The sequence below is a fragment of the Alligator sinensis genome, unplaced genomic scaffold (genome assembly GCF_000455745.1).
Source record: "Alligator sinensis unplaced genomic scaffold, ASM45574v1 scaffold121_1, whole genome shotgun sequence".
Classification (NCBI taxonomy): Eukaryota; Metazoa; Chordata; order Crocodylia; family Alligatoridae; genus Alligator; species Alligator sinensis.
In genome coordinates this window covers 219,203-242,459 of record NW_005841910.1, presented here as the reverse complement: position 1 = coordinate 242,459, position 23,257 = coordinate 219,203, and the positions used below count along the sequence as shown (strand labels likewise).

Here is a 23,257-nt window from a genome sequence, read left to right as displayed (position 1 = left end):
CCGGTTGTTTGGGGAAAAAAAGCCCTGACGCAATGGGTGCTGCCAGGCAGGGGGGTGATTCCCGCTGCCCCCCACTTCCCCATGCTGCATGGGGGGCTGCCCCACACTGCCCCATGCTGCCATTAGCCCCCAACCCTTCCCCCATGCTTCCCTAGTGCCCCCATGGGTGCAGAGCCTCCCATGTGGTGTGGGGCAGTGCAGGGGCAGCAGGGATTGACCCCCACCAGCAGAAATAGTGAGTCCGGGGGGTTTTCTCATTTTTTTCTTAAAGGGCCAGAGCCACGGTGGGCAGGGGAGCCATGGGTGGGCAGCAGAGATTGCTCCCCTGCCCAGCAGCACCCGTTGAGTCAGGGCTCACTGGGGTAGCCATTGCCAGGCTGGGAGAGCAGGTGGGGGATGGGCCTGGCCTGGCTGATTCGGAGATTCAGCAGGAGCCAAATCTCTGAATCAGATTCAGCTGAATAGATTCAGGGAAATGATTCGAATCACGGAATCAAATCACTGCCCCCGAATCGGCTGAATCTGAAGTGAATACTAGCCACTTCACACAGGCTTAGTTATCATCTTTATTGCATTCAAATCTTACTTGAGGCCTGATGACATGTTTCTGTCTGTCCAGTGACTGGATGTAAATGTGCAGTGTACGTAGAACTTCTTCTCCCTGCATAAATCAAGCAGAGAATTCTGGTGTCTTATATTTTAATTATAAGCTTTTGCACACAGGAAACATCCTTTTTTTTTCTCCCTGTGTTTGCAGAGCACCTAGCACAGGGAAGTTCTGGCCTGTCAGAGGACTTCTACATTGTATAGCAAGAATGGATTTAAGTTTTAAAGTTTATTAGTAAATGTTATCATTTATACTTATTTACGTGCCTTTGTAGAGATGGAAGAGAACATAGGACCCCACATGTGGTAGCTACAGGACATATAGTTTATGCTGATATAAAAAACATGCAGTTAGTCATGGGGTAAAGGAGGTTAAGAAGTTGCAAAGTGATGCTGTGGAGAGAAGAGAAACAAGACTTTGCTCATGGTAATTGCAGTGGTACAAAGTTGTTAAGTAGACAGTGGTTTTAGTATGCAGTATACAGTTACAACAACACAGGAATTCCCACACTTCTGGTAGGATGTAAGTGCCAAACTTCCTGCTGGCTCTGATGAAGCAGAGTACAGCCTGGCTAGATTAAAACAGTGCTAACCTGAGTTATTTTTTGTTGATTTTTTTGGGAGGTGTTTTTGATTAATTTATCCTATATCCCAACTTAATCTTTCATGCAATACCAAACCTCTGTTGTGTATCCGGCATGTCATTCAGCTATAATTGCAGTCTCTGTGCTCAAAGACACACAGGGTCCACTGTCTCCCCACTGGCACTTAATACCTCAAAGGGGAGAGGGAAGAGGCCAGCTCACCCACCTCTGATATCTAGTGCTTGAACCACAATACAAGGAAGTCGTGAGAGTTGTCCCATAGATTTCAAAGAACTTTGAATCGGGCCCTAGCACATTGGCAGGAATCCAACCCCAATTCGCTTAAATTCAAGGGACTGCAATTGTTTCCAGGCCTTGGACAAAGCTGCAATGGGGTAAAGTGTTTCATGTTCTCTCTTCTATTTGCATAGCTTTGAACAGACAGATATAATTTATCTCATGATGCCAAAATGTGCAAACAACTTTGAAGACATCTGTCCTGCAGAGCTTCAGAAAGGAACAAAGAAAGCAAAGGGAGAAAGCACGTCACAAAAATACGAAGTAACCGAGGCTTGATACTCGATGCGTTTCTTACTAGTGCTGGGGAAGGTGTTGTTTCTTGGCTGGCTTGGGCCAGGTTGGTTTTATTTAACATTTCACCGTAGAGATTTATAGGTATCATAAACCTCACCAAATCTTGGTGGGTTCATGGAGCGTCAGGCAAATGTTCTTCTGTTTGTTGTATATGATATGGCAAGTTTGGTCTTATCGAAAAGCAGATGCTATGCTGTATCTATTTATGTCACTTACCATCGTATAGATTATGTTATGCTGTCTGTATATATCTTTACAATTTTGGTCATGGCTTAATCAGAGGACCTGAGCCATGCATACACAAGGAAAAAAGTAGGCATAACTGCCTAATAACACGATGGCTAGTGATATTTTGCAAAGGCAAATTACCACTTCCAGTTGCAGACAGAAGGGGCCACTGGTAGGATGGGCACTCAAGTTATTATTTGCTTATAATGCAAAAAATCTTTGTACAGTACCCAAACATCTGGGTGAAAAAGCCCATTAGTCAGAGGACTGCCAGCTGCTCCTGAAAGGAAAGAAATGTCTAGAGGAAGGATGCTAGGGAGGCAGGGATTGGGGGGGGGGGGGGGCTTGGAGATATTTTAAGGTCTATCTGTGAAGTGGCTATGGTCACTGGATTTTCTCAGGCTTTGGAGGAGTCCAGGCCCCAGCAGTCAGAGCACACTGGATTAGCAGAAAGGTTGATTTCTGAAAATATTGGCAGGTCTCCCTGAAGGATCAGGGGGTTGTCAGGTGAGAGGGTAAATCACTTTGTACGTTTTTCTGTTCTGTCTCAAAATTTATGGTGAATTTTTCTTGTATAATTATTTTCCCTGAAATAATACTTTTTTTTTTTAATTTGTTTCCTTGATGATTGCCTGTGGTAAAGAGTGACCTCTATATTCCAGGCTACCCATTCTATGGAAAGGAAGTCCTAAAATTTCTCTCACCCCTTATGGGGAGGCTATCTACAGCTGACAAATGTTCCTGCTGTGGCTATGAAGTCTAGTAAAAGGGTAGTGGACCTGAGGCCAGGGATAAGGAGTTATCTCAGGGCAAACCTTGGCCTGTTCCTTGGGACAAACAGCGGGACGGTAGGGAGCACCTTGGGGCTCCAGGGGTGCCCTGTGGTTTGTGACAATAGGCTTTATCAGAAAGATTTTCTTTAAGGAGGGGAAGCATGTTAGACCAAGTCAGGAAGGCAGCTCATGGACAAAGGGTCTCCAAGGGTTTGCTAGTGACAGAATTCAGGTGATATAGGAAAAAAGTGATACCGTGAGAAACTTTTTTGCTAAGTGATTTACACCCCATCCCCCACACAGCGTGTTGGGGTTTTTTATCCTTTCTTCTGACATACAGAATTATTGGAAATAATTGCATTTATCCCCTGAAATATTTTCTGCTCCTCAAATATTATGAAAATATATGAGAAATATAGAGGGTAGAAAACAAAGGAACAAGAAAAGAAACTTTTGTTGGATGCCCTGCAAGTCCTACATGACACTATAAAAGTTGCATGCAATTCATAATGGAACTTCACAATTCAAGATTTGTAGAGCCAAATTCTCTGTCAACGTGGGCATGTCTACACATTATTTAACGTGCACTAGTTACTGCACATTTAATTTAGTACTTGCTTAATAAAGTACTGACTAAACATGCAGGAACCAGAATTACTGCACAATAGTGCTGGCGAATGCCTTTTTTTAGTAATGTTACTATGCAGTAGCCTAATAATACTGCACAATAGCGTATTAGCACTGTTTGTGCTGTGATGCACTACTCTGCATTAAGTGTCTCATGTAGACGCGGCCAGTGTAGTTTTGTCAACTGAGCATTCAGCCCCTGACTCCATCTAAAATGCATTGTACCTACTCTTCTCACTACTTGAAAAGGAAAGACCTCTGTACTCTAAGAAGAGAAAGCATCCATGATATTGAATTATCCCTTCAGATTTGTGCAAATCTCACAAAAGGGTTAAATTGTCCAGATGAATGAAGAGCTCTTAAAAAGCAAAAAAGACCTCAGGCAATAGAAACCAAGGAGGTTTCTTTGCCTTAGTAATAGAAGTTCCTTCAATATTCCTATAACTTTCCTTAGACTGTGTATTTGTTAAAGGACTTCTGCAAGAAAAAGGTAATGGTACCGTCTAATCTGTTTTAACAATACAAACAGGAAGGGATCCTTATTTATCTTCCTTGAGAATGTCACTTAATGTCTGAGGTGGAACCACTGTAGCTAAAAAAGACACAGTTTTTGTTCAAGAGAAATAGGAGAAAATGCAATATTCCACCTCAGTGTCACTTGACCACTGTTGTATTAGCTCCATCACTTGTAACTCACACCTGGTGAAGAATATCTTCATGAACAATCTGGATGGTGTGATGGAGTACACCCTCTGCAGGTTTGCAGATGACACAAAACTGGGGGGCATAGTAGATATGTTGAAAGGTAGGGTTTGGATTCAGAGATGTAGATAAATTGGAGGTTTGAACCGAAAGAAATCTCATAAGGCTCAATGAGGAGAAGTACAAAGTCCTGCACTTAGGACAAAACAATCCCATGCACTGGTACAGGCTGGGGACTGACTGGCTAAGTAGCAGTTTCGCGGAAAAAGACCTGAGGGTTACAGTGGAGAATAAGCTGAATATGAGCCAGCAAGTTCCAAGAAGGGTACTGGCATCCTGGGCTGCATTGGAAGGAGCATTGCCAGCGGATAGAGACCACTATTCGGCACTGGTGGGGCCACATCTGGAGTACTGCACCCAGTTTTGGGTCCCCCGCTATAGAAAGGATGTAGGCAAATTGGAGAGAGTCCAGCAGAGGGCAACAAAAAGGGTTAGGGGGCTGGAGCATATAGCTTATGAAGAGAGGCTAAGGGAACTGGGCCTATTTAGTCTGGAGAAGAGAAGACTGATGGGGGATTTAATAGCTGCCTTCAACTCCCTGCAGGGTGGTTCCAAAGAGGATGGAGCTGGGCTGTTTCCAGTAGTGGCAGATGACAGAACAAGTAGCAACGGTCTCAAGTTGCAGCAAGGGAAGTTTAGGTTAGATATTAAGAGAAACTTTCTCATTAGAAAGGTAGTAAAACACTGGAGCAGGTTACCCAGAGAGATTGTGGAATCTCCATCCTTAGAGGTTTTTAAGACACAGGTAGAGAAAACTTTGGCTGGGATGATATAATTGGGGATGATCCTGCTTTGATCAGGGGGCTGGCCTGGATGATTTCCTGAGGTCCCTTCCAACCCCAATTTTCTATGATTCTAAGTCACTTGATCTGCAAGACTGCACTTCATGTTTCAACCTACATAGCACTTAGTTTCAGGAATCACTCTTATAGTCTCAAAAAAGTTTGTTCTAAGCAGGCAATTAATAAGAAACAATTTAGTCACCCTTGCCAACATAACTGACTCCCTTGAAGTCAAAGCCCTGATAAAATAAGGTCTGTGCAAATACATAACAGGAGAAAAGACTTAGGAGTCAATAGTGAATAGCAAGCCGAATGTGAGTCAACAGTCAAGAACATGTACAAGTCATGGGAAGATGTTTTTTTCTCTATTCAGGATGGTGAGGACCAACCTGAAGTAGTGTTCTTTGGGTTTCACCTATCAACAAAATGTGTACAACCTGGAAGGAGCTCAGAGGAAAGCAATGAAAATAATTAGAGTCCTGAAAAACATGACATATACGGAAAGACTGGAAGAACTGGGATTATGAGTCTAGAGAAAAGAACTCAAAGGGGTGATTTAATAGCAGTCTTCAGATTCAAAAAGGCTTGTAAATAAAGAGGATGGTGATCAATTGTTCCTTGTGTTCACAAATGAAGGGACAAAAAGTGATGGGTTTAAATGTACAGGAGAGATTTAGGGTGGATTTTTTTCAAAAGCTTTGCCAATGCATTTTGTGAATTTAAGTTTTGTAATATGTTGACTGAATACAGGTCCTGAAAATGTCCTTCCTTCTCTTTCCACAAATTTTCAGAACATATTAATATTTTTGAATGGATTCTGTGCCCAATTTATTCACATGCATCTGAATACTCACTGTTTTATAATACTTCCATGCACAAAGTCTTTATTCAAGGGAATTGCTAACAACAGTGACAATAAAATGGCTCTTATCTCTAATCTACCTGCCAATCTTGGCTGCAATAGTAAAACCATTTAAACCAGTTTATTTTCCCTTCCACAAACTACTATTTCCATAATTGAAGCTGCTTCTCTATTTATCACTGTATGGGGTAAAAAAATTACACAAAAAAAAATCTTGGTCTTTCAAGTCATCCTTTCGGTGTCTGAATATTGTAATGTAAGTGACTCTATGTGGAAACTACCACTGGTGTTGCCACACTTTAAAAGGCCAAGAAATCTCTGTTTTAGAAGGAAAGGGAGACAGCCGCTATTGCTTTTGCTGTCAGTGTTGCAGTTTTTGGTAGAAAGGACTTTCAAAGTCTGCACTATCATGTCTCTCCCCATTCTCTGCATATTTTTGGCAGCCTCAACAGGGAATTTGGTTTTATTTGAATTTAAGTCGGATAAAATGACTATGGATTTTACAAATCAGTACACTATAGATGAATCATTTAGCATGTTGAATGTGACATCATTTAGCTTAGTAGGTCATATGTAGTACCCATTGTATTCCATCTGCTAAAAACAATAGACTATAAATGATCAACAAGGAAATGAAATCAACAAAATGTGAAATATACTTTTCTTTAATAAGGAATATAGTGAAAACTCATTATGCTACATTTATAAAAAGCGTTTTTCTTTTTAAAATAAAGAATGATTTTTCTCAACAGAGAGGACTGCAATTACTGTTCCACCTTCTAGTATGGATGTCACAGTTGGAGAAAGCATTGTCTTACCATGCCAAGTATCTCATGACCCCTCTATCGAGGTTGTGTTTGCGTGGTCATTTAATGGAGATGTTATAGACTTCAAAAGAGGAGTGCATCATTTTGAAAGAATTGGGGGAGTAAGTTCTTCAAACTGTTTAGCATTTAATCAGTCTTTAAGTGACATGAATATCTTTCATAATTCTTCCCCTGGTTTTGGTATGCATGGCAAATCACTGTCCCTTTCGGAAAGCTGCATCCATTTATTTTGCTTTCTTATATTTCATAAAGACGCTTGAGTTATTTGTGAAGCCATAATAAAAATGTCCAAATGAAAGAAACTGATGATGGCAATGAATATTTTAATTTAAAAGCTGCATTTTTTATTGATATTTAGCAAGTTATAAAAATGTCCAGTATGGAAAACATGTTCTGAATGATTAATTTTATCTTTCTTTTCCTTTTATCTCCAGGAATCTGTTGGGGATTTGATGATAAGAAATATTCAACTGAATCATTCTGGAAAATATATGTGCACAGTGCAAACAACTATAGACAGCCAATCTGCAACAGCAGATATAATTGTAAGAGGTAAGTCTATTAAGTATAGCGCTCTGATTTATTATTACTTCTAGAGGAATTGAAAATACATAACATCAGCAGTTGAGTTGCTGATACTACAGGTCTGTGGATCTCTTGTATAACAACACAATACAATGCAGCCATTTCCTGCACTTATTTTCTGTTTGGATCAAATTATGCTTGAGGTTTTGGCAAAGTGAATGACATATGCATTGACCCCTTCCAAATGGGAGTATTGGGAAGAATTCCCATAAGAGGGCACGTTTTCTTCTGGAGCAACCCAGTTCACATCACAGGATGTGCCATCCTTGAGAATGGTGCAGTCTCAAAAAGGTAAACATGTCCTTCTGTCTGGTGAATCCTGCTACCCTGACAATCAAAAGTTATTCTGCAGGTTGGTACAAAAAGTCAGGCTGATGAAGTCCCTCCTTTCTACTCTTCTTAGAATTACATATTCAGATTCAACCAGTTTTCTTGCTGACTAAAAGCAGTAATGTAATTAGGAAGTTAAAAAAAACCAGTAAGATGAACTGCACATTACCTTGCATATTCACACGTCTCAGTTTCTCCTGAACATCAGCAGAAATTTTGGATATTCAAGGAATGCAGGGCCCAACATATAGCATCATAGCAAAACACTTTCAAGAGATTTTTCATCCTTCATGTTAACAGTGTTGAAATAAATAACGGGGGGGGGGGAGAGAGAAAGAGAGTGCACATGCATGTATGTGTGTGCACATGTGTGTGTGTGTATATATATTTGAAACAAGTAATAAAGACATGAAACCTTAACAGCTAGATTGTACAACCCTAACCCATGCTGGTGAGCGCTGCCATGAATAGTCCTGTTGACTTCATTGAGTAAGGGTTGCGCAATCTAACCAACAATTAGTTACTCTCTTATGTTGCAGTTATCTTAAAAGATATATTCCTATAAGGCCCTCCAGGTCCACCAGAAGATGTTAGAGTTGAACATATTTCTAGCACTACTGCTCTGCTATGCTGGAAACCAGGAGCAGATAATAACAGTCCAATCCAGATCTACAGTATTCAGACAAGGACTCCTTTCTCGGTTGGATGGCAAGCAGTTTCAACAGGTAAGCAGTTTGAAATTTCTGCCTCATTTTCTTGCATTGTTTGCTTCAATGGAGCATTTTCATTTATGCGTCTTTTTGGTGTGTAGTTCCTGAAGTTCTGAATGGCAGGACCTACAGAGCAACAGTGATCGGTTTAAATCCTTGGGTTGAATATGAATTCCGTGTGGTTGCTGGCAATATTATTGGGATTGGAGAGCCCAGCAGACCATCTGAGCTATTAAGAACTAAAGCATCAAGTAAGTGTTCCTGGTTTGTATCAATGCTTTCAGAAACCTCTGAATCACCAATGTGTTCTATTTGAAGAAATGGCATTGGGCTACAGAACCGTTTAAGGCTATTAATGCCAACAAAGGTTTATCTAGTGAGCTTTGGATCAAAGCTTTGAGATGCTAGCTCCGACAAGCATTTTGTGTAAGCTCTTTTCAAAACATAATGTACTCATTCAGTCCTCATGAAACTCCTGTGGTCTCATTTGGGGATATACCTTCTTATATCTGGGCTAAATTTGGCACAAAAACAAGCTGTAAATTCTGGTAATGTTGACATCCAATCACAGATCCTGTTTTCTGCCTGTTGTGAGGGTGAGCATACATCTTGCTCACTGGCTTGTACAGAAAGGGTTCCATCTCCATGACTAAAACCCTAACTGTAGTATATGTTTTACTGAAGTTTTGCCAACAGCTCAACCAGTATTGGGGGTTAGCTGGAAAAATAATATAGGGTCTAATCCAAAATCTAATAGGCTTGTTTCTATTGATTTTAGTGGCCGTTGCATCAGGCCATTAGCTATAGTCATCACATGTTTCCCTTGGAAGCCTGATTCACCCTAGGACACCATGTGCTCTTTGTATTCCTACATTTGGATGCCTGTTCAATAACATATATTTGAATCCCTAACTCACTTTGCTTTATCCTTCTGAGTGCTCTGCTAATCTAAGTCTCTTACCTTTGAAACATATTTAGAAAACAGGAATGAATATGGGGAAATTTGCCCTCTCTCTTCTGTACCAAATTCACTGGTCATGCTCAGAAGCTTGGCAGGATGTGTTTCAAGACTGACCTCACAATAGTGGCAGTGAAATCAAAATAGATCATGCTATAATCTGTGAAAGTGTCTCATCAATTCCAGTGGGCTTTGGGCCATGTCCTCATGGCTTACCTTCTTCACTGCTGTAAACCATTCCAGCTACTCTATGCATGGGCTGGGGAAACCTTCATGCTGCCAGATACAGTAGGCACAGCCTCACATTCATTCCATAACAGAATTCAAAGCTATCTGTGACAACATAGCAGGACCTGCAAAAGACTAGCCATGAAAGGGTAAAATGAATTTCCCTGTTATAATAGCTATTTTGCCAGCTAAAATCCGATTGAGCATTAGTAGATTTGTGGATGCAAATGAGCCACTGCTCATTTCATTAACATGGAGCTGAGAATTAATTGAGCCTCCGTTGATGCACTCAACCGTAAATTTTCATCTGTTTCTCAACTATGACCCAGTTGAGGCTCTGCTGAGCAGTAGTATACATTTTTTCTCCATGCAAATGTAGTAAATACTGAACTCATTTAACACATGTGCTAATTGAGCATCAACTGGTTCATGGAACAGTGGAATGTTAGTGAGCCTGGCTGGAAAATCATTTTCTTTGTTTATCCTTTCAGTTTAATCCCCTTTTCCCCCATCTTAAACTCCTTAACTCTGATACACATAATGACACTGGATATACAAGTAACACCATTTAACCATTTGTAGTAAGTTATCTGGAAAGAAAAAACTGACTTGACACTGTTATACATTCATGACTGTCCTTGATTTTAAAAAAAAAAAAAAGAGAGACTGAATTCTCCAAAATTAAACAATTAAATGGTCTGGCACCATTACACTGAGAAGTTAAGTAAAAGGCAGGGGTTTTGAGGTTAAAACTGAGCTACAGAACTTAGTGTTGGGAGAGAAGGAGATTGTGTCTTATTTTTTAAACTTGTTGAGAGGATAAAGCCTCAAATTGGAATTAGAATTGGACTCAAATCTGTAGCTAGCATGTGGTCTTACATTTGATTAACAATATAAACCATAACACTGTATATATATGCTTCTTGATTTAATAATACCTTCCTTGACAATTAATCCTACTGAGGCATAGAGTATTGCATTGCATCTCACACAAAAAGTCCAATCCTATTCACCCTCAAGTGCTTAAGTGACTCTTATATACGACTGCCAGAGGCAAAACTGAAGTGGAAGCCTTCTCATCTTTCAGCCTAGGAGCCTAGTGGTTAGGGTACTTATTAGGGGTGTGCAGAACAGGCAATATTCAATTCAGATTTGACCTGATTTGGGGGACAGTGATTCGATTCAAGGATTTGGATTACTGTCCCGATTCGATTTGGCTGAATCTGAACATTCAATTCTGATTCAGAGATCAGCGATTCAGCCATAGACACAGCTTGATATGTTTTTCTACATACCTGGAGGTACCAGGTGTGGCTCATGAATGCTGAGATGGTGGGGAATATAGAGCGTCCCACAGGAGCACAGGGAGTCCCACAGGAATGCGGGGAGTCCCCTGCGCACTTGGTGGTGGACCTGGAAGTGGACCAAAAGTTCTTCCAGAAGTGGGTGAAAAACGATGCTGCCCTGGAGGGGAGAGGGCCCCAGGCTCCAGTTCATCCCCAGTGGAGATGCAAGTTGAAATCTTTTCTGAGTGAGGAGGTCTTCGAAATGTCTTTGCTTGCATTCACCAGGCTTGACTGAAGCCAAGGACAAATCACTACCATTAAAAAAAATTACTCCAGTTGGGCACAGTAGCAAAAAGCTAAAGTAATACAGTGATAAATGAGGCCTGTTATTAATTAGCCTCTTGTGGTCCTTTCTTCAGGGATGGGGAAAAAAAATAATTTCTTTTAAGTTTTGAGTTTCCTAAGAAAAAGAAGAACATCGTTAATTAAAAAATTAATATATTGCTCCAACAACATGTTTACTGCACAAATGCATAATTAGTAAATCAGTAGTGTTGCAGCTACAGTCTGAATGGAACATCATTTTGCCAATTAGTTGATGAGGCATAATAATGTCAGATACTTGATGTTACTAGGTTCTTTAATTAATTTTTTGAACCAGGGTACTCATGTATCAAACACATCTGTGTCCTCAGCCTCAGAACCTTGGGAAAGTATAAATATCATTTCAGTTCATTTGAAGTCTTCTATTATATCCCTGCATTAGCTTTTGAAAGATGGAAGAGCTATATATGAAGAGCAGGTGTATTGTGACACAGCAATTGACAATGTACTTGGTAATAGATTTTGTTAACTACAATCCACAAATATCCTTTGTTCGTTAGTTCCTGTAGTGCCACCAACAAATGTGAGTGGAGGTGGAGGGAGTCGTTCCGAGCTTGTCATCACATGGGAGGTAATTTTTTTTTTTTTTTATTAAAGTCTATTAATCAAAATGACTTGTTGGACGTAGAAAGGGGAAAAGGGAAAAAAAAAACAGGTTGGCAACGGGGAAGGTCGGGGAGGTGAAATCTCGGCCCTATTGAAATCAATTGGGTTTTGTCATTGACTGTAGCTGAGTCAGCATTGCACCTCAGGTCTAGCAGAGAAATCTTAAGAAAGATATGGAACAAGTTTTCTTTGTCACTGTTAACTTATGAAAATAAACAGTGTAAGAGACACATTATAAAAATGTTTAGAAGACTATATAACTCTCTTATCTCCATTATACAGAAGGCAGCATAACACACAAATCTGCTAGGCCATTTTCTGCATTAAACATTTTTCACGCTTCTGTTTACATGCTTTTCTTTCAAGAAATATTATGCTGACAAGACATACCCTATAATGTGTTAAAGGAGATGAGGACTTTAATTCTCCAACACTCAAATAGGAGTAGACATAATATAATACTAAGAACTGCATTGTGTGAATGCAAGTCATTTCAATGTGCAGAAATTAAGCTTAATATAACCTATTCCAAGCCCTTCCCATACCACTCAGTAGACAAGCTGCTACCATACACCCAGAAGACAGATATCAAGAGGAAATTGCTTGGCTGGGAGACCCGGGCAATTACGCTCAGTCTGAGTTGGAGCTCTGTAACTTTTTGTGGAATCACTGCTAAACATTTAAATATTATCCCCTTCCTTTTGGGACTTTCATTATGAGAATATAAAAAAGTGGTTGAGAATATAAAAAATGTCACATCACAATTAACTGGAGTTGCCTACCTAAATATGTTAGTTGTCTTTGAAAATGTCAACCTAAATCTAAATTTTTGAAAAAGAGGCTACCTATCATAAATACCCAGACTGCAGGGCAGAGGCCATGCAGGTACTCTACACTGGGCGCTTCTACACATGCTATTAACACTATAAAGGCTTACTGCACAGTAAAAATACTGCCTAGTAAGCCTTACCTGGGAGCACATGTACAGGTGCTCTCTGTTGGAAGCAAATCTGTTCCCAACAGGAGCTGCTTAGTACAGAGCTGCTCCTACCCTGCTCTGGCCCCCTGTAGCAGCCAGGGGGAGCTCCAGGCAGCCCCTCGGTGGTAGCCCGGGGGCTGGTCTTTATGCACATGGGACCAGGAGAGCTCTGCTGGCTGCAGCAGGAGGGGTCCAGGGCCAGGAGACAGCTGCTGCTACTGCAGAGCTCTTCTAGCCCTGTGCACATGGGGATAAGCCCCATGCCCAGCTGAGGACTACATAGAGAAGCAGAGAGCTCTGTATCCCAGCACTGCTTGGCTACCCTGTCCTGGCACTGCTTGGCTCCCAGCTCCTGGGGGGGAGCCAGGAGCTGAGCAGCACTGGGCCTGAGGGAGTTCCCCATCTCCCATGGCCTCCTGGTATTGGGGCTGACAGGGAACAAATTTACTCCTGGTCAGCATCTACTCATGTGCTACTGTGCAGTATCTACTACACAGTTAGTTTATTACCTGTATTTACAGGTAGTAGCTGAGTGAACAGTAGACTAATTTACTGCACAGCAAATGGTCCATATGTATAAACGGTGACATTTTACTGTGCAGTAGATTAGTCTCCTGCACAGTAAAGTGTCTCATGTAGACACACCCACAGTGTAGGGCGACATGACAGAGTATGAGTCTGTCTTAAATGCTACAAGATGAAACATGTTTCGTTCTCTTTTAGGAGCAAAACAACTGCTGAAGTCAATGGAATTTGAGAGGCTCTTGAACCCACAATCCTCCCTGCCTAACTGCATGCAAACTTGGTTTCCTCTTCTCATGCATTTGACTTTGAGAATATCAAAAATGTCACAGTGGAATTAACTGGAGTTACCTCCCTAAATATGTTAGTTGGTAAAGAGTAGGAAACTTTGAGACCATAAGTAGACTACAATTAGGGAGCAAAGAAGGGCCAATTAAAAAGGGCAATTTCCATAACTGACAACCAAAACAAAGATGGTTTTTTATCCATATATGACCTTATGTTACCAAATCATGACACTTCATTCACTACTCTTAGAGCAAATTCTCTTCCAAAGTAACAAGGAAAATAATGGGAGCTCTTTATTTCCAAGACCTTTAGATGTGACACTGTCATTATTTTCCTCTCTCCATGGAACAAGGCCCACAGCAAGTGGTAATGTCACTACAATATTTTAGTGCTCGGTAGTGAGCCAACTGAAATCACAGACAAAGAGTTTAAACTGGAGGAAGACCTCTCTCTGTCTTATAGTTTCCCAGAAATATTTCAGAGCATTTTATCTAAAGTAGCAAAACACCCCACATATCAAAGTGACATGAATAATCATTTTCTCATTTTTTCCCCCAAATACAACATTCAATGTTTGTGCTTTCCCTTCCTCTGGCTATTTGCTATGGGAGAGGGGGAAGAGGGGAGAACCTCTACACATGCCCACATCAAATTATCCTTATTTTAAACCTAACATGTTGGATTCTATAATCTGTCCTGAGGAACAGCCATAGGAAACGCTCATTATACCAGGCTAACAACACTGAACACAAGTCTTCTTTCTGTGAGGAACTGACTAACCAACCTGATTAAATCTAAGGTCACAGAAGCCTCAAAAACAAATTAAATGTACTAAAAAAAAGTGGCTTAAACTCTGGTAACCCCCTCACACCATTATCCTTCACAGCAAACTCTCTCAATCCTAAGGAAGAAGTAGAGAGGCAAAATGTATTTCAGTGAATTTTGAGGATGAATATACTTTTAAAGTATTTCAAGGTTAACAAGTGTTTTTATATGTGCTACCACTATTATTGTTTGATGAATTGCTTATTATATGCTTACAGTCAATTAAAGAGAATATGGTAAAAATGGTTCTCAAGAAACACTTCTATCCTCTTGTGTTTTTTCTTCATCTTTTTACAATATTGCTCATTGCAGTGGTTTTTGCACAGTGTAAAGCTTTGAAGCGACAAGTCAGGACTCATTGAAGGTGTTGCCATTCCCCATAGCCCTGACTCTACCTCCTGTTTGTCTAGAACTTTGCGTGGCTGCTTTTCAGAGTATGTTTGATGTGAGCATTTGCAATACATGATATATAGCTAAGGAACACATCCTGCATAATGTCCATCATGTAGCAATGATCCCTTCACTTCCATGTTAAAAATATTACACAAATGTTCTCTTGCATTGAGAAGCCAGCATGGAAGTATTTTTATCTCAGGAAAAACGTGCGCAGTGGATACAGTGCCAATGAAAGTGCCTGCTCAGTGAGAGTCATTAATACGTATCTTGACAGGACATTTTATTAATAGAAGCATTAATTTTGCCATGTAGACTTGCAATAACATGCCTATGCCAAACAAAGTTAAAGAAGGACATTTTTGTGCTCTTGAGATTTGTGCTTATGCTAAAAAATTAAAATAAAGTGGTGTGCTTATAAGTATGCAATTATGCAATTGACATCTACTTATGTATATACATTTGCTCATTTCTAGATTCTTTTCTCTTTATAAATCTTCTAAAATTAGTGTTTCACTCCCTCTGGGAGAGAAAAATCCAAATACAATCTGAGCAGAGTGAAATGCTTTTAATTTTAAAAACTTCATGCTTGAAAGAGCATGCTCTTAATGGGTCTGATCCACTCTTTTGTTTCTAAATTGATTGCCTCAATAGATTTATTATTTTGATTTTTATTTCAATATTACATTGACGGATGGAGCAAACATTATTATCTTCTCTAAGGCACAGTCCAGCAAATCAATACAACTAAAATATACTGATAGAATGAAGATTCAATTAAAACAGTGTATACTTGTAAATGCTTATTGATTGATTTCCCTTATCATTGTAGTCAGTTCCTGAAGAACTACAAAATGGAGAAGGTTTTGGTTACATCATTATGTTTCGTCCACTTGGTTCAACCAGCTGGACAAAGGCAGTAGTGGCTTCGGTAGAAGCATGCAAGTACATCTACAGAAATGAAAGCATTATTCCTCTCTCCCCTTTTGAAGTGAAAGTGGGTGTCTACAACAACGAAGGAGAAGGGACCTTGAGTTCCATATCTATTGTCTACTCAGGGGAAGATGGTAAATGCTTTTTCTGGAATTACTGTTATGATTAGTGTTTAAAGTAGCATTGGTAGGCTCCACCCATGATCAGAACACAGCTGTGATAAACACTATATATGTAGCGTGAGAAACATCAATTTCTTTTGAGGCAGGGGCTGAGACAGCACCCAAATTTCTTTTGAGGCAGGGGCTGAGACAGCAAAGCATTTTTCAGATGGGGACTTAAGAGGAAAGACCAGATTTCCGGAATTACTCAGGTCTCATTTAGGTATCTGAATTACAGCCATATATGCAAAAAAGTGCTCAGCATCAAGCAGCTTCCACTGGGTTGATTCAGCATAGGACAAAGAGGCAACAGATGACATACTGTTCAAAAACACTGAAATACCAAATGTTTGTAAATCTGGCCACACATTCTGGTGCTTTGGTGGAAGTTGAGCTTTTCTGAAAATCTGGCTGAAGTTGTGGATGGCAAGCCCATTTGAAAATCATGTTGGGCCAAAGTCATATATGATGCATATGGCAGAGCTAGAAATTCAAATCAGAAACCCTGAGTCACAGGTTATACAACTTGACTTCCCCGTTTCATATTTCTTTCACTTTTAATATATTCATTTTCTGATCAAATGCTGTATCCTGTCCATGTATTATAAAGATGACTTTTCTTTCTTTTGATCCCAGAGCCGCAAATAGCACCAGCAGGAGCTTCTGCACAAAGCATTTCGGCTTCTGAAATAGAAGTCTCATGGAATTCCATTGCTTGGAACAGACATACAGGAAGGGTGCTTGGCTATGAGGTGATGCACACAAAAATCAATCATAGATGTATATATTTATTTGGAGAGATAGTTATCTCAGACTGCATTGCAGTATCATTTTCCAGAGCATGCACATTCTAGTTTGTCTTCCATTTCAGTGCATTAACAGGTGATGATCTTCCATTGATTCTCATTAGCAAGTTTATGAAATCGCAACTCTTTACGGTCCACTATTGCAGTTCTGCATAAGCCTTTTCATAAGGTAAATTCAAGCCTTGTGAACAGAAGTCAGGCATACTCGTTTGTGATGACTACTACAAGAGAACTAGTATTTAACTCTAAAAAACACAACTAATCTAGGCACCCAGTCCTGTACAATAAACATTACTATAGTAACTACAGCCAGATTCTGGGAAATGTGGATGGGCCAAAGCACACAGTTTAATATTAGGTAGGGGTGTGCAAAATGGGCCATACTCAGTTCAAATTCAGCCCAAATTGGGGACAATGATTCTATTTGTTGATTTGGATCGCTGTCCCCAATTTGATTCATCCAAATCCAGATCTGAAGATTCAATGCTGATTCAGAGAATCAGTGATTTGGCCATAGACACAGCTTTAAATATTTTTTCTACATATCTCAAGGTACCAGGTGCAGCTCATGAACACTATGACTGGGGCAAGTGGAGCATCCCACAGGAATGTGCCCCCCCCTCCGCCCCCCATCTGGTCAGTGGCAAACCCAGAAGTGGACCAGAAGTACAACCGCTCAGCAATCAGTCACAGGGGGACCTTGGGTAATCCCACAGACCCAGGAATCACCAGTTGCTGAGTTGGGGTGTGTAGGGGGGTGCCCCTCTTGCACACTCCCCAGTTTGACCGGAAGTGCTTCCGGTCCACTTCCGGGTCTGCTGCCGAGTGTGCTGGGGAGCCCCCTGCACTCCTGTGGGACGCTCCATATGCCCCACCATTGCAGTGTTGACGAGCTGCCTGGTACCTTGAGGTATGTAGAAAAAACATTTAAAGCTGTGTCTATGTCTGAATCGCTGATTCTATCCAAATCTCTCCAAATCTATTCGAAGGGTTCCAATTCCAATCCTTGATTCAATTTGAATTCAGAGATTTGGCCACCGAATCAGGCCAAATCTCCACCAAATTGAATTGGGGACCGAAGCGTCTCACAGCCCTAATATTAGACCACCAAAAAAAATGTTTGAAATTGTAACAGTGTCCACTTATCCCCTGACTGTTTTGTAGGTTATATGAAATACACCAGGGTTTTGATTCCAGGTCCTATTGAACTGCCATCCCCATAATGAAAAAATCCAGCACATTTCTCTCTAGTTTGAATCTCAGTTGGCTGCTTCTCATATTTAATGTGCTACCTTCAACTAATACCCCAGTGCTACACTATTGACATCAATAGACTCGCATGGGACATAAAGGAAGGAAGAATTGGTCCCATGAACTGACACTTTCAAGATTGAATTAGGGAATGTTTCCAGGTGAGAGGGAGGAGGCTGAGTTTTTATTATTTGTTCTGTCTCTGCTCTGAATAAACTGAAAGATGAGTCTGCGTGTGCATATAAAAGGAAGCAGTAGGCATGTACAATATATAAAACTTACTAAAAAAACAGCCGTCAGAGGAGACCAAGGAGGTAAATAGTTGCTATTGAATCAAGACTACATTTAAGAAACATAATAATTAAAATCTTCCTTGATTGTTGACATAAATGTCTCATTGCATCTTTTCTTCAAACATACTCAACTTGTAAAACCAGAAAAGCTTTTAAAATTTCTCATCTTATCAGTTTTTTCTTTTGGACAACTTTAAAGATAAGGATTTCTCATTTGCTTTCCTAAGTCGTATTCAGGCTCTGAAATTTTATTCCTTCACTATAAATATTCATGCTTAATTTTATTTCCTGACAGTTTCAATTACAAAACATGCTGTCTTCCTTGAAACATTAGTTGTTGGCTTGTCTCCTTTCCAATCAAGTCTGTAATTGGTGGAAAACAATGAACTGCTTGTTCTTTGCTCTTAATATTTAGGTTTTATACTGGACAGATGATTCCAAGGAAACCACAGCTGGCAAAGTCAGAGTCAGTGGGAATGTAACTGCAAAAAACATCACCGGACTAAAGGCCAATACAGTATATTTTGCAACCATAAGGGCTTACAACACCGCTGGGACAGGGCCATCCAGCACCCCAGTTAATATTACTACCAAGAAATCACGTAAGTAATTTCATACACACAAACTATAGAAAGATCGCCAAAATGCTGTAGCTTAATATTGAACTCACTACAGTGCATCACTGGTGAATTGGGGAAGTCAATCAATATGGGGTGCCAGTTAGTTTGACGGAATTAAACAAAGGATTTAGGAATAAAGTAATAAACTAGGGATTCTCGTTCCCTCCACTTTATGAGTTCAGGTTTTATTTTTGCTTTATGAATTCAGGTTGCCCTCATTAAAACGTCAACATTTACCAACTGTTTTCTACATTGTGGTATCTGAGATGGCAATGCCAATTCAACATGTATAACTCCTGGCAACTCCTCCAGTGACATCCTGGCCCTATTGCATTCTATGGCAAAACTTTTATCCACATCAGGGGTAACTTCTGAAGATTATTTTAACTATTCTATTCTGTCTGCATCCCCAAGCTTAGAATACACTATAGCTCTGGCATTTCAGTTCCTTCCAACTATTGATAAACATTTACTTTTGAACAGCAATTATGTGCTGTGTCACTACATATTTTCATATGAGATTTCAAGAGATGGAGAGTCAATAAAGAAAAAAAAAGGTACTTCCACATGGCAAGCTACCATATTGGGAATCAGGAACTTGTGCTTTGTGAATATAGTTGCTAAATATTACTAGTTAGATGGCAGAGGGGGGCAGGGGGATTCTTTGATGTATCTTATGACTAAAGATAAATATATTTAATAGATTCATGTGTGTAGGTAGAGTACTCATCCATCCTTTACATTTTCCATAGTAACAGAATAATTACAAATCATTCCACTACTTTTCTAAGAACACTATCCCATGGGGCTAAAACTGATAATTGTCTTAGGAGCCCATCCTCCAAGATACTTAGGAACTCTATAGGCATCAGATACTAAATGGCACTGTGGAAAAATATATGTATCAAAGATATTCAGTATAAATCAGGCATTTTTCTTCATAAGTCATTTCCAAAATTGGAAAAAAATACACATGTAATGGGTCCACACAGCCAAATACTGCAATAGTGTTTAGTAGCAGTTCTATATAGTTTTGAACCGATTTTCATAAGGAATACGTCATTTCAGTGGTTCTGACTTGCAAGGGAAAAAATAACTCCAGGCATAAACCTGGCAGAGAATCTGGAAGGTTGGAATAGCCTTGAAGCGAAACATATTGGCAACTAAGCTCCACCAAATGATTATTTAATATGCAGTCCTCTGATCTATTCTGACTGCTCACAACTGCTACACTACACACTTCTCATCAAGACAATATTATAGAGATTTCTCTCTTTTTTTCTCCAAGAAATCTTAGAAAAAATAGAACTGAAGTGGAGTCCTTACTCTATTGTTATAGCTCCTATGAAAAGCTCTTGATATTCTCAAGCCTTTACTCCATTGCCTGAGAAAGTCAGGTGTCTGAACAATCTTGAAATGCTATGGGAGCTGGCCATTTCATTACACCAACTGAAAATCTCACCGTTAGGATATAGGAGAAGACCAAACAGACCCACTCATCCATTCTCAGATTACAGTTAACATCATTCATCCTCAATGAAGCCAGTTGTCAAAGCCCCTATTTCTTTATTCCTCCCTCACATTTTTACTTCATTGATCTACACCCTTTAATATTAAGAAATGGGATGAGAGCATTTCACTGGTTTTGTGGGAGAGCAAAAATTCATATCCTAGCCCCCCTGTTTTTTGTTGTTTTCGGTCACCAAAACAGTTTGCCCTCCTCCTCAAACAATTCACCAGAAGTAGGTCTAAAAACAATTGTATCCACTTATGCTGTAAATTGAATATTTTTTTCCTGCTGCAAATTATCTGTGATGAGATTGTGCTATAAGCAAATATATGCAGAATTCAAAACGATTATTTTTTGTGGGCAAGTGTTCAGCCTATGGATTGCTTGTGAACCGCGCGCTGCCTGTCACTTTAATGAATTCGCTATTTGTGAGCTGACATTCAAGCTGTGTGATTGGTCACCTAGGCAAAGGCTTACCTAGGCAGTACTTACCATAAATAAAAAGGGCAGTCTATTTCTTATTCCTTAGAGCAGTAATTTGTTTGTATTTTAGCCGTGTAATCATAACACTCAAAGGGACATTGCAAAACCTCATTAATTAATACTTGAAAAATACTAAGACCCTCAGAAATCTAGTGCTTTGTAAGTGACAAGTTAAAAGTAGTAGTAGTAATAAATAAACTAAGCACGCTAATGTGTTCCACAAAGCGATAGGGTTTATGTACTGTGTGGTAGATACGGGTTTTTGCCATGGTCTAGAGCTGGTTTCCCACAGTTTGAAGGGCTCTGTAGCTAGGTTATGTTTACTATTATTATCCCTTTTATTTACAATTAGCTACAATAAGTTTAGGCATGTGTTACTGTTCAATCAATCACAGCCGTCTAAACAAATTCTCTATACTAATGCACCATGCCCACCCACCTCTATTCCTTATAGCATCAGCATGCTTGTGATCAATCTAGAAGACATTTTAGTTAACTGCTTTTCCATTTTTCTTTGATTATCATCACACTAGGAAGATGCATCAGAGTAAGATCTGCCTAATAGAGTACTCAGTGGCCTACTAGAATACACTCAGTTATCTTGAGTTCATCCTAGCTCAAGGTAATTGAATCTTTAAAATCTAAAAGATTGGTGTGGGTCTTTGTCTGTTTGCTTAATTTATTTTAATAAAATACACTAATTATTTTAACTTCGATGGTCAAGTGTTTAGATCTAGCCAAGCTGTCCACTTGCAAGGAGGTGAGGCAATAGGAAACGTAACTACAAGCTATCTTTCTGTTCTACCAAGCTTTGTAGACAAGGGGCTAATTTCACCTTTGAAGTCAAGTAATCTAGAGCAGCAGACTGTTCCAATTTAACTAGAGGAACGCCTAATATCTATAGCATTTGGTTATGAATTGTTGCCCTGGGGGGTCAGGCCAACTCTCAGGATCTCAATATTGTGCTATTAGACAGGAGGGTGAGACACAATTGCACATATACAAAACACACACAAATCAATTAGGTGCATACACACACACACTACCAGCTCAGGCACATACACATCCAAACCAGCCTAGGCACATGCATACTTATCACCATTTCAAGCACATACACTATACACCCCAAAAGTTAGACACCAATCACTAATTCGTATATCATGCACACAATGCCATTATACACACACACACACACACACACACACACACACACATATATACACATACACACATATACATACATACATATACACACACTTACACTAGCAACTCAGATACACACACGTTCAAAATAACCAGTCTAGGTTCATGCACACCTATCACCAGTTTAAGACCATACATGCTACAGACACCAAATTTAGACAGAATTAGTTACCAGTTACCAACACCTGCATATCTAATACACATACATGGATTACTAATTCATATACCACACACACACACACACACACAATATCTATATATATATATATATATATCTATCTATATATATGTGTGTGTATTCACTAATTCACACACATACCACCCACTTACACATACACATAGGTGAGTTCATAAGTGGGGTGTTGTGATGTGTATGTATGCATGTGCTTGGTGTTCTTGGGATACCTGGGGAAAAGTTAAGGTAAGAAAGTAGAAGTACAAGGAGTTAAAGTTACCAGGACCGGGATTAGAACCAGTAGACTACAGGTGCCTGGGCTGAAGAACGGAGGCTCGGGGGTAACTTTAGGTTAATTGATCTTAATTGATTAAAAGACAATGCCCAAAGCCTGCAGAACAGGGAAGCATGTTGGCACAGAATCTGGGACTGGAGCCAGAGCTATGGGGGAGCTGAAAAGGTAGGTAGGGAGAGGGAAAAATGGGTCTAAGGGAAAGTGTGGGTGTTAAAGAGGGGCTCTGGGTGTGGAGAGCAAGAGGATGGCTCTGGGGCAGCTAGAGAAGGTGCAGGGAGCGGCAGTAGGTGCTGGAAGCTGGAGCAAGGCTCCAGCTGCTGGAGCAAACTACAGGACAGGTAATAGGAGCTGGGAAGCTGCAGGGCGGGTGGGGGAGGAATTCCAGAAGGTGCGGGGGAAACCTGAAAACAGAGAGATGGACAGCAGAAAATCACAGGAAAAGCAGCAGGCAGGAGGGCAGCAGGAAAGCAAGGAGAGGCTGAGAGGTGGCAGAAAAGGGGAGATGGAATTGGGATGAGATTGGCAAACTAGCAGAGAGGGTGGGAACTGGAGCTGAGAGAGAGAGAGAGAGAGAGAGAGAAGGAGGCTGGAATTTAAGATAGGGAAGGGACTGGGATTCAGTAAAACATGACCCAACTTGGGGTTGCAAATGACAGTGGTTTTATTGAACAGGGGAGATGGTGACACAATGCCAAATTGGTTCCCTTTCACCCACACACACACACACACACACAATGGGAGCAGGGGTTAAAGAGGCTTGGCGGAGGGGCGCAAACCACACAGGAGAC

The 23,257-nt window shown here is 40.2% G+C and overlaps 1 protein-coding gene across 2 annotated transcripts in view; it reads left to right on the top strand.

Annotated features, from left to right (window-relative positions):
* LOC102384413 (contactin-6) overlaps positions 1 to 23,257 on the top strand; it is a 123,441-nt gene that overhangs the window by 91,498 nt on the left and 8,686 nt on the right. The window contains exons 10-18 of one of the 2 annotated variants that reach the window (XM_014517458.2): positions 6,571 to 6,746; positions 7,004 to 7,006; positions 7,080 to 7,197; positions 8,127 to 8,285; positions 8,372 to 8,521; positions 11,627 to 11,697; positions 15,572 to 15,806; positions 16,470 to 16,585; positions 18,599 to 18,785. In XM_014517458.2, coding sequence (XP_014372944.1) covers positions 6,571 to 6,746; positions 7,004 to 7,006; positions 7,080 to 7,197; positions 8,127 to 8,285; positions 8,372 to 8,521; positions 11,627 to 11,697; positions 15,572 to 15,806; positions 16,470 to 16,585; positions 18,599 to 18,785 — 1,215 coding nt within the window. The remainder of the gene's footprint in view (positions 1 to 6,570; positions 6,747 to 7,003; positions 7,007 to 7,079; positions 7,198 to 8,126; positions 8,286 to 8,371; positions 8,522 to 11,626; positions 11,698 to 15,571; positions 15,807 to 16,469; positions 16,586 to 18,598; positions 18,786 to 23,257) is intronic. The other variant, XM_025197979.1, reaches the window with a different exon arrangement.